Below are 11,501 nucleotides of genomic sequence, written 5' to 3' on the forward strand. Positions count from 1 at the left end.
AAGTGATAGCGAACCAACTGAAGTTAGACCAAATGGAACATGGACGAAATGAGAGTAGACCAAGTGGTTATTAGACCAATCGGCTATTAGGCCAAAAGGTAATAGACGTAATGATATTGGACAAAGTGGATATTGGACCAATTGAAAAAAAATACAATTAGACTAAATGATAATAAACAAAACGGCTATTAGACCAACTGGCTATTAGACGAGATGGTAATTAGACGAAATGGTTATTGGACTATGTTGATAGTTGACTAACTAATGGTAGACGAAATGATATCAGACCATGCGATAGTAGGGGAAAAGGCAGTAGACGAAATGGCAATGAACCGATAAATATCCATACAAAGAGTAATCCTGATTTCCAAATCACTTAATTCTCTTTCTCGTTTCTCAAAAAAATTAGTGAAAGCATATTTTATATCTTATCTGTAGCTCGAGTCCTGAAGAAAATACCGCTGGGACATTATGCGTTGCGACATGTGACGTTATGCGTTAGAAAAACCGCGACATTATGCGTCGGACGCTCTTGGCATAATGTCGCAATCTGCGACATTATGCGTTGGTGCGATTATCGGTTGTAACAGGGCCTATGTATTAAGTAAATACCATAATACATTGCACTAAACATGACACATACATATTTATCATATTTAGCGTAGATGGAGACAGCTCTGGAAGTCTTATACTAAGACTTGTTCTTCCATAGCTGCCCCCTATGAAAGTTACACTCAATACTCACTGGTATTTATTAACATTTTCGGAATTTCGGAGACGGGGCGTTCTAATGACCACCCCCCCCCCCCCCTCCATGACCACCGTTTCGCGATGTATGTTTCTTTGTATTTTAGTAGTAAACTTTGTAATACAAAACTTTATACAAAAAAATTTGTGTTAGATTTTGAAATAAAATTAAGAAAATGTTATCACTTTCCACGCTCTTTTCTTTCCCGGTTTCAACCTTCTCTTGGTCTCGAAACTTTGGGGGTCCATGTCCCGTGCCCCACCCCATCTGTCTGCTTTTGATGAAGGGTGAACTATCCTGCAAAGTTCAACGGGTTTAGAGGAGAGGGCGCGCCACAGATTATCTGAGAAGATCGTATCATGGACCTGTAGTCGATCCATGATCGTATTGATTCCTTTCTGTGATCGGCGTATCAATTTGATAAAGATCAGGGCTTTCCCCAAGATTTTTACAAATAAGTCTTAAAAACATCAAGTTGTTTTTACACATTAAACTATTTGCAAAATATATGAGATAAATATTTAATCTACATAATTAGTTTTAGCGTTGACAAAACTTTCTCACTCTCTATAACAGTCCTACATTAACCATTACATACATGAACAACAAAACAGATGCAGTGCAAAGTTGCACAATCTTGCTTCATTCTAATATCCAAGAGCTATCACAAAGCCTTATTAATTAAGGCAAAGGTGAAGTTAAACCTACAAAAAGGGCTATATTTCCCAATTGATCGATCGTGATCCTCAATCATTAATTGTTATTAAAATTTTGACATAATTTTGTAAGCAGTATTATACAGGACGCAAAAAATGGCATCATCGTACTAAAGATGACTAAGTCGCACGGTGTTTGTAAGTACACTGCCATCTGCAAAAGCAGATGCTTGGACAGACGGAAGTACGCTAGAGGATGTCTGCACTTCGTGTCCAAAGACAGGATCGTGGCTTGATCGGGAACCGATAAAGATGCCTTTGAGTGCTTTACGAAACCCTGGATTCCTGGCAGTGTAGATAAAAGGATTCACGCACGAGTTGAAGTAAGCCAGGTTTATGAATGAACGTTGCAATGGACTCCCAAGGTAATTCCTGGCAGTGCCGAACCCCATTTTTGCGCAGAAGTAGGCAATCTGAGACGGTGCCCAGCAAATGATGAATACAACTATGACAATAAGCATCATTTTAAGAACGCGAGTACGAGCTTTAAGATGATTTGATGGCTTACCAGCGGTGACAGATCCTTCTGTTAAGATCTTGGAGAAATTTTGGGCCTCTCGGTAAAGTTTCTTGGCTATTAGAATTTGGGAGAAAAGGATGAAGACAGTAGGCAAACCAATGCGAAGACAGAGGATGTAAACAACATAGGCCATGTCGCCTTCGACTGAAAATCTTCTGCGAACGCACCGTCCAGTCAGGTCTTCAACATAGAACACATAGATGTCCCTGCTTCCTGCGAGCATGCACGTCAACCAAACAAGAGCTGTACAAATACACACTCGCCTCTTTGTGACCATGCGATTGAAGATGAGAGGATGGACAACCGCGAAGTAGCGGTCGAAACATATGGCGACAAGTTGGTAAGAAGATACCGTGATTAGCATCCATTTTAAAGTAGGGGAAAAGATCAAGGTACAATAGAGACGTCCTGCAACACTCAAAGGCATTGTTTGAGCGATCGGGCGGGGAATCATCACGATGGATAACAAGAAATCTGCAAGAGCTAGATTGCCCACTAGGATGTCAGTTGAGCGTCTGGAGGAATTTTTCCAGAACACCACAAGGATGACCAGGAAGTTCCCAAGTATCCCAAGAATCGCAGAAACCATCTGTAAGATGACCCACCAAGGCCATTCCATTGTTGACCAAGACCATTGAAATAAAGTCTTTGGTTGCATTTCTTCGGAGCGGTCTTCCTCGTAAGTAAAATTTAATAAAAAGTCGGTGGACAGATTATTGTTGCTTAAAACATTTGAAATTGTGGTGAAGCTGAATTCATTTGGTCGACCCGTTGATTCTCTACCAGTGCTATGTGCGAATAGACTTGATCCTGTAGAAGTCGATGATCCTTCGAGACGAAGTGTTGATTGGTTTGTGGCCAGGGATTCATCTTTAACCAACACCAGGTAGATAATTGTGGAATATAATTTGAAATTCATCTTCATATTATGGTAAAATACGTCCTCCTGATGAAATAAAAAAAACAATAATATTAAAGAGATAATGTTATTTCTTAGCTCGAATGAAAACCTATATAAACATGACACCGATCTCCAATCTCGGTGGATAGTTTCTGTTTGTTGTAATTAATTTCATAACGCTTCTTTTGATTTATATTTCAAAAACAAATTATATTTTCAACACGATATGAATTATATTTAAGACTTACCGATTGGCGATTGACTGATAGTTGTTGACGAGCTGATGTAGTCTCCCAAGCTTTCACTTTTATATAGTCTGTGGCGTTTACCGCTATGTCATCCATCACGATCAATGCATTATTTCTTGGCCCTGGATAGTAATGTTCCAATAGTGTAATTACACTTTTTGTGGTTTTATATTGACTGTGCTTACATTCAAATAAACAAAATTGCCTCTCTTTTCAATGTACATGAAACTTCCTGACATGTTAAAAACGATATCAAAACAATGAGAGCATGACCTATTCTAAAAGGAAGGAACATAATCAGTAATTTCCAGAACTGAATATTTGTCAAAGAATTCACTCAAAAAAGGGCCTTCGAGTTTTCTTTAAAGTTTCTTCCAACCTTCACTGTCATATGCAATTTTAATTTCGTGACACATAAGTGACTCTTTCAAAGAAATATGCAGGTGACGGTCATATTTCTTTGCTAAAACGTGTAAAATTACTTTGAATTGTCCAAAACTTGATACTAAAGTGGTTAATGTGAATCTTTTCAAGAATTTCTGCTTTCAAACAAGCCGTATATGCGGTAATGATAGTGTATTTGAATTAAACGAGCTAAAAGGTGCAGAAGTAATGGATTTGAACAATAAAATCATATTCTATAAAATCAGTATGACAAGGTTTGAAAATATAGGCCCTAAGTGCTTTTCAGACATCTCATTTTGTTTAGCATTCCTCGATATTTTTACTAGTGTGCTTCAGCTCACTTAGAACCTTTTTTATTGTTATTAATGAAATTATATTATACTTTATAACGGTTATAACCCTTCAAAAGTTATCCGCGTCCCCTTGTTACTCACGACTATTTTTTCACGCATGCAATATCACAGTTCTTTATAAAATTCAACATATTTTAAAACCACTATTTAGAATTTTTATTAACGATAATTATCAATTGAATCTTGCGATACTCATCAGGGGGCGCGGAAGCGGGGGGGGGGGCCCCCACTCTTTTCCAAAACCATATACAAAAACGTAAAAATGACCATACCATTGTGATTTTTTGCATGGTCAGCCCCCCACTTTTGGCTCAGCCCCCCACTTTGAAAACCATTCCGCGGCCCCTGCTCATATACCAGTATAACAACCACGAAATTACCCTCCGTTTTTGTCTCGCCTGTATAGCAGAGCGACGCATACATTCGTAATTCCGAAGCTTCGTTATTCCGAAGGTTCGTTATTCCGAAGGTTCGTTATTCCGAAGGTTCGTATTTCCGAAGGTTCGTAATTCCGAAGGTTCGTTACTCGAAAACGAAATGAGGTTCGTAATTCCGAAGGTTCGTTAGTCCGAAATCGAAGTGAGGTTCGTAATTCCGAAGGTTCGTTAATCCGAAAACGAAATGAGGTTCGTAATTACGAAGGTTCGTTAGTCCGAAAACTAATGATTAACGAGCCTTGTTTCGTTTTCGGACTAACGAACCTTCGGAATAACGAACATTATTTCGTTTTCGGATTAACGAATCTTCGGAACAACGAACCTTATTTCGTTTTCGGATTAACGAACCTTCGGGACATCGAACCTTATTTCGTTTTTGGATTATCGAACCTTAGGAATAACGAACCTTAGGAATAACGAACCTTCGAAATAACGCCACAAATGTTCGGATTAACGAACCCTTTTGCGTTTTCGGATTAACGAACATCGAGGTATAGGCAATTTACGTGTTTCGGAATTACGAACCTTCGGAATTACGAAGTGTAACCGCAGAGCGAGACTATAGTCGCCGCTTTTCCGACGGCGGTGGCGGCGGCGTCAACATCAAATCTTAACCTCAGGTTAAGTTTTTGAAATGACATAACTTAAAAAGCATATAGACCTAGTTCATGAAACTTGTAAATAAGGATAATCAAGTATCACTGAACATCCTGTCTTGGTCTCAGGTCACATGGTCAAGATCAAATGTCATTTAGGGTCAATGAACTTAGACAATGTTAGGGGAATCAATATCGAAATCTTAACCTAAGGTTAAGTTTTTGAAATGTCATTATAATTTAGGAAGTATGTAGACCTAGTTCATGAAACTTATACATAAGGGTAATGAAGTATTATGAGATATCCTGCCTGCGTTTAAGGTCACATGACAAAGGTCAAAGGTCATTTAGGGTCCATGAACTTTGGGAATGTTAGGGGCATTTGTTGCATTTCCATCGTAACTTTAAATTTTTATAAAGCTAGCTCATAAAACTTGGACATAAGAGTTATCAAGTATCACTGAATATCCTGTGTGAGTTTCAGGTCACATAACCAATGACAAATGTCATTTAGGTTCAATGAACTTTTGTCATGTTGGGGGTATTTGTTTAATTGGCATAACTTAGAAAGTCAATGGATCTAATGCATGAAACATAGACATGCAGATGATTAAGTAGAAATGATTGTTTTGCACACATCTTAGATCACATGATCATGGTCAAAGGTCATTTAGGTCAATGGACATAATATTTCGTTATCATATGGATGTTTTCTTTTGTGAATAATTACTTAATAGCTGTTTTCAAAGTCAGCACTGCTGCTATATCAAATTGCGTAATGCATGCGAGACTGCCAGAGGCGTTCCACTTGTTAACGATTATTTCGAGTAAATAATTAAAATTCACCATTACTCAACTATATACAAATTCATTTGTATCACCTACCAAGGACTCATACAGCACTTACTCAGAACACTTTCATATTCACTGCCCCAAAGTGTTGGAATTTTCTCAGTGGCGAAACAGACGGGGGGCAGGGGTAAGCTGCCCCCTGGCGGATTTTACCGGGAAAATAAAAAAAAAAACGGGAAAAAGAGAAAAGGGAGAAAGAGAGAAAGGAAAAGGGAAAAAGGGAGAGGGAAAGGGAAAAGTGAAAAGAAAGGGACAGAAAAAACATGAATAGAGAAAATGGAAGGAAAACGGAAAAAGGAACGAAAGAACATTTGAGAAAGTACAAAATATCCCGAAATACTGATACATTAGCGTGATAAGCAAGAGGGGGACATATAATCAACAGATGTGAGTCAATGGCACAGGCAAGAATGGCGGGAAAATGGGAGAAAGAGGCAAACAGAAAGATTCCTTTTGTATGTCAATGCTATGTGGGTGACGTCCAGTAGCGGATCCCCGGAACCTCTCGAGATTCAGCTATTTTTAACCTTAAAGGGATGGTCCAGACTAGAGATATTTATATCCCAATAAATAGAGTAAAATTCACAGAGCAAATTGCTGAAAATTTGATCAAATCGGAAAGCAAATAACGAAGTTATTGAATTTCAAAGATTTGCATCATTCCGGTGAAACAGTTCGAGGCATGCCTTCATGAATATTCATTAGGTGGGCTGATGATGTCATATTCCCACTTGTTCTTTTGTATTTTATTATAGCATTTCATCATTATGCTTTATGAATTTTACTCTATTTAGATATAAACATTTTCAGCTTTTTCAAATCTTCATATCAATTACAGACATTACTTCAACACAGTGGCGTAATAAACCAAACATTTTGAGGGGGGCACATGGCAAATGTGAAAAAAATTAATAAAGCGTCGCGAGTGAGCAAGACAATCTTTTGTCTAGCCCTTAGCAGGGGTTGGGCGGTATACCTCCTGAGCCTCTCGAAGTTCTTTCATCCTGATTGCGACCGTTATATTACACAAACACCATCTCATTCTTTCTTCCTGATCTTTATTGTTAGTCATTGGCAGCCCTGCCCTGTTCTTACATTTGTCTTTTTTTTATCCTTTTCCTTTTTTTTTCTCCATTTTCACTTCAGCTTTTATCCTAGCATTTTAGCTCATTCCATTCTGCCTTCATTTCCCGTACATTTTAGCCAGGGGCCGCGGAAGCGGGGGGGGGGAGGTTGGTGGGCTTCAGCCCCCACTTTTTTTCCAAAACCGTGTACAAAAACGTAAAAATTACCACATGATCGGGATTTTTTTGCATGGTCAGCCCCCAACTGTATGCCCAGCCCCCCCCCCCCCCCCCACTTTGAAAACCGTTCCGCGGCCCCTTTTAGCCTTGTTTCCGTTTCCCTTTCCAGCCATTATTTCCCGTTCCGTTTTACAATCTCTTAATTTATTTCCCCTTTCTCGCTCATTTATTAGTATTTCGAGTTGATTTCTTCCTTCTCGAATGTTCTTCTTTCATTTCCCACTTTCCTCACGTTTTACATTATATTTTTCTTCTCTTGAGTTCTTTCTGTACCTTCCCCTTTTCCCTCTTTCCTCTTTTTCTTCATTTTCTTCTCTTTCCCTTTCTTCATCTCCCTTTCCCCCTTTTTTAAAATAAATATTTCCCCCGCAAAATCCTCCTACCCACCCCCCCCCCCCCACCCCGTCTGTTACGCCATGCACTGTTAAAAGTTCAGACATTTGGTTATTGCCACCAAATCGTATGTACAACATGAGTAAATGTGGAAATGAGAGAGGAGATGAAGTGAAACTGTCAGGGGCAGTGGAACCGATCATGGACCAACTACAGCATGAACCGATAGAGGGGGTGGGGGAAGGGCTCAATGGGCTTCAGCCTCCCCCTGCATTCTCTTTTATCAATAAGTGTGTTCAAGATGTAGAAAATTACCATCTTATAATTACTAGTACTGTGATTGATTCATTATGGTCCATCAGCCCCTCCCCCACTTTCAAAACCCTTCCGCATCAATGGCATTTTTATTTTCACCGGGAAAATAACAAAAACGGGCAAAAAGAAAAGGGAGGGAAAAAGAAAGGGAAAGGGGAAAAGGAAATGAGGAAAAGGATAGGGAAAGGGAAAAGTGAAAAGAAAACGATGCGAAAAAAATAAATAAATGGAAAAGGAAGGAAAGCGGGAAAATTGCGAAAGAAGAACATTTGAAAAAGAACAAATCATTCCGAAATAGGCCTATGTAATGCAATAGCACGGTGGGAAATAAATTAAGAGATGACAAAATGACAAACGATAGCGGGGAACGTTAAGTCAAAAGCTAATTAAAATTGGAAAACAAAAAAAGGACAAGAAAACAAAAAACTTAATAACACGACCGGGCTGCCGAGGATTGAACTTAAAGAGCGGGAAGAAAAATGGACTGCATACAACATTATATAAGCTTGCGAAATTTTATGCAAATAGGCTACCGGGGCTTTGCCCCAGACCCCACGCAGTAGGCACTCTTCATTATAACCTTCAAATGGCTCTATCTCCCATTCCCCCTTGTTGTAGCTGTTCCTTGAGTCTGGTAGTCAGATTGCGTCCAGTTTCACCGATGTATACCTTTCCACAAGAGCATGGTATCCTGTATACTCCAGGGGAGTGTTTCATCAACATTTTCATCCGACAAGTTGTCAGATCTGACATCTTTCTCTGATGTTGATTGGCTGAGAGGTACTGTTACTATGGTAACTGTCGGATAAAATGGATCTTGTCGGATAAAACGTCCGACAAGTCCTTTCATGAAACGCTCCCCAGGGCGTGACGCTGAGGGCTTGACGTCCTTGTGAGTATAGAGGGCAGCATGTAACTTGTTGGAAGACCGGTGTCTCACTTCAATTTTTGGCTGCTCTGAATATGCGTTGAAGTTTGTGGGAAGTAGGACCTAGGTAAGGCAAGATAACCGTAGCTTTGGTGGGCTCCTTCGGACGAGATGAGGTTGGTTTGGTCTTGATCTTGTGTGGAGGATAACCGTTTATAGTTACGAGTGTCGACTTGATGTGATCCAGTTCCCGTTGCAGGTGGTTGTCATCGCTGATAGAATGTGCCCTCTTGACCAATGTTCTTGGAACAGACTGTAGGATAGACGGGTGGTGGAATGATTTGAAGTGAAGATACCTATCAGTGTGGGTTGGTTTGCGGTATACTTGGTGCGAGAGGTGGTTGTTGGGTTCACGTGTAACTAAAACATCCAAGAAAGGTATGGAGTTATTCTTCTCCTTCTCCATCGTGAAGGTGATTTTGGGGTGTTGAGAGTTGAGATGAAGGAGAAAATCTTCTAAGCTGTGTCTACCATGTTGCCAAATGACGAATGTATCATCTACATATCTGAGCCAGATCTTGGGTAGGAGAGGCGATGATCGAATGGCTGTTGACTCGAATTCTTCTATGTATAGGTTGGCAACTATAGGTGAAAGGGGTGATCCCATAGCTGCCCCCTCCTGTTGCTTGTAGTAGTTGCCTCGCCATTGGAAGGAAGTAGACTCAAGACATGTAAGCAGTAGGTCGTGGATTTGGTCGGGTGACTTAAGTTTTCAAGTGGATCTTCATTCCTGATGACGACCAGAACACGCTGGTCGAAACGTCGATAACAGTTCTTTTCAGAGCTAACATATATTCAAGAAAGAATAACAAACAGTCCTTTTCAGGACTACATACATGGTGTTTACCGTAAAGCCTTTCAATATTCTCTCCACCATGGAAACCTTCAAAGATCATCATAATGGAAAAAATCTATCACATAATTAGAATTTAATTTCAATACGCGACTTTTTACAATTTTTTTCCCACATTGCTATATGTTTTGCCCCCTCAAAATATTTGCTTCATTACGCAACTGGTTTGAATAAATGTGCCTGCGATTTGATTAAAATAGCGGCAATCTGCTAGGTTTAAATGGCTTTGATATCAAAAAGTTCCGGGGGCTCCGCCCCCGACCCCAACCGCACAGCACTGCGTATGGAAGGATTGGGCCATGGCCCCCAAAAAGTTCTACAAACAAGAACAAAAAAAGGAGAAAAGAAAAGGAAAGGAAAAGTGTAGGTTATGATTTTATTTACTGAATATAGTGTAAAAAAATAGCACAAAGTTAGATTTCCATGAAAAGGTGATTGTTTTTCTCGCTCGCTTCGCTCTCTCGGGACTTTTATAAAGCAGCTTTTTAATACATGTGCTATACTGCGCCCCTCGTTTTTCTTTTTGTTATTCTTCACGCTACTGTGGCAAAGAATCCTGTTCACAGTGGCGTACAGACCACAAAAAAGGGAATCTAAAGAAAGAAGAGTGAAATATATTATTCTCTGGATATCATGTCAAAATCTATCACAAAATTGGATTTTTGTATTAAAAATGTCAAAATTTTTGCTCGCTCGCAACTTTTTTTTTAAAGATAAATTCTGCCCGATACGCAATATCTGGCCCTCTCAAAATCGTCGCCTTATTACACCATTACGACTGTTCATACCATTATGACCGGGAAATTTTTGGCTCTTCCCCCCCCCCCCCCCTGGCCACCGACCCCTGTTACGCCGCTGTTCCGCATCCCCATTCCCTCTGTTGAGATGAGGTGAAAATGATGGATAATGAAGGTGGTATTGATGATGATGATGGTAATTATGTCATGATGGTGGTAATGATAATGATGACGATGCTGGATGATAATCATCACCATGTCATGGTAATAGTAATGATGACGATTGTTACTGATTTCTTCACGGTTGAAATTAAGCTATTATGAGAGAGGAATTGTGTGCATTTTTATTCACTTTTATTTATAGGGGGGTCTATATTAATCATAAAGTATTTTTTATTACCATTAATCCCCCGGTAAATCCTGATCTGGCTCCTGCTCATGTATGTGTATGTTTTCACAGACGTGTACTTTGAATTCTCAATGTACCAAGCACCATTTGTGATAAATTCAGCTTTTTTTTTATAGATTAGTTACAATTCCAATAATCTCAGTGGCCTAAGATATATTTTCTGGGGTTACATTGACCCGTAAAGTAAAGACAGAGAGAGAGAGAGAGAGAGAGAGAGAGAGAGAGAGAGAGAGAGAGAGGATTTATGTGATCAAGAAGTGATAAGATAGAAAAAAAGACTGATTTGAAATGACTGAAAGAGAGACAAACAAAGAAAGAAGAGCCCCCTCCCACACCCGAACCAGAGTTACGGGGTTACGACTGTCTCGTCGGTGAATTCAGGTCCATCAACATCTTGAGGTTTGATCTTTCCAGGGGACAAACGCCTTTAACCTACCTACATGGAAAATAAAAAGGGGGCCCTTGTGGGAGGAAGCCCTGCCTTCTCCTTGTGACCCTCAGTCAGTCGATTGACACTTGTCTGTTAGGAGAAAGAGCCTTTAAACATGAAATCCAGCCAATACAATAAGGGGAAGTGTCAATACACTTGAATGGTTATTTGATTATTTTCATTTTGTTTCTATTATTTTTTTTTCTTTTGTTGTCATATCCTATTAAATTATCCTTCCTTCTCTCACTCTTTTGCAAAGAAAAAGGAAAGAAACCCCAGCAAGATACAAGGAGATGTCTTCTTTTTTTTCTTTCTTAAAGTCAAAGCTTTTACAAAGATAAAACATAATCTATCATATTGCATACTATTGACAGTTTAGTAAATAATATAGTGTGGGATGCTTTGCGACCAATCAT

At 39.5% G+C, this 11,501-nt stretch overlaps 2 protein-coding genes across 2 annotated transcripts; both read right to left on the reverse strand.

The window, feature by feature from the left end:
* Nucleotides 1-1,574: 1,574 nt before the first annotated feature.
* On the reverse strand, nucleotides 1,575-2,603 carry LOC135153805 (QRFP-like peptide receptor). Its single transcript, XM_064097963.1, has one exon. The coding sequence runs from the start codon at nucleotides 2,601-2,603 to the stop codon at nucleotides 1,575-1,577; it is 1,029 nt and encodes a 342-aa protein (XP_063954033.1).
* Nucleotides 2,604-8,669: 6,066 nt separating this feature from the next.
* On the reverse strand, nucleotides 8,670-9,263 carry LOC135153806 (uncharacterized). Its single transcript, XM_064097964.1, has one exon. The coding sequence runs from the start codon at nucleotides 9,261-9,263 to the stop codon at nucleotides 8,670-8,672; it is 594 nt and encodes a 197-aa protein (XP_063954034.1).
* Between the last annotated feature and the right edge of the window lie 2,238 nt (nucleotides 9,264-11,501).

The sequence above is a fragment of the Lytechinus pictus genome, chromosome 3 (assembly GCF_037042905.1).
Source record: "Lytechinus pictus isolate F3 Inbred chromosome 3, Lp3.0, whole genome shotgun sequence".
Lineage (NCBI taxonomy): Eukaryota > Metazoa > Echinodermata > Echinoidea > Temnopleuroida > Toxopneustidae > Lytechinus > Lytechinus pictus.

Coding starts and splice junctions, on each gene's coding strand:
- LOC135153805 (XM_064097963.1), bottom strand. CDS start 2,603: ATGGAATGGCCTTGGTGGGTCATCTTACAGATGGTTTCTGCGATTCTT.
- LOC135153806 (XM_064097964.1), bottom strand. CDS start 9,263: ATGGGATCACCCCTTTCACCTATAGTTGCCAACCTATACATAGAAGAA.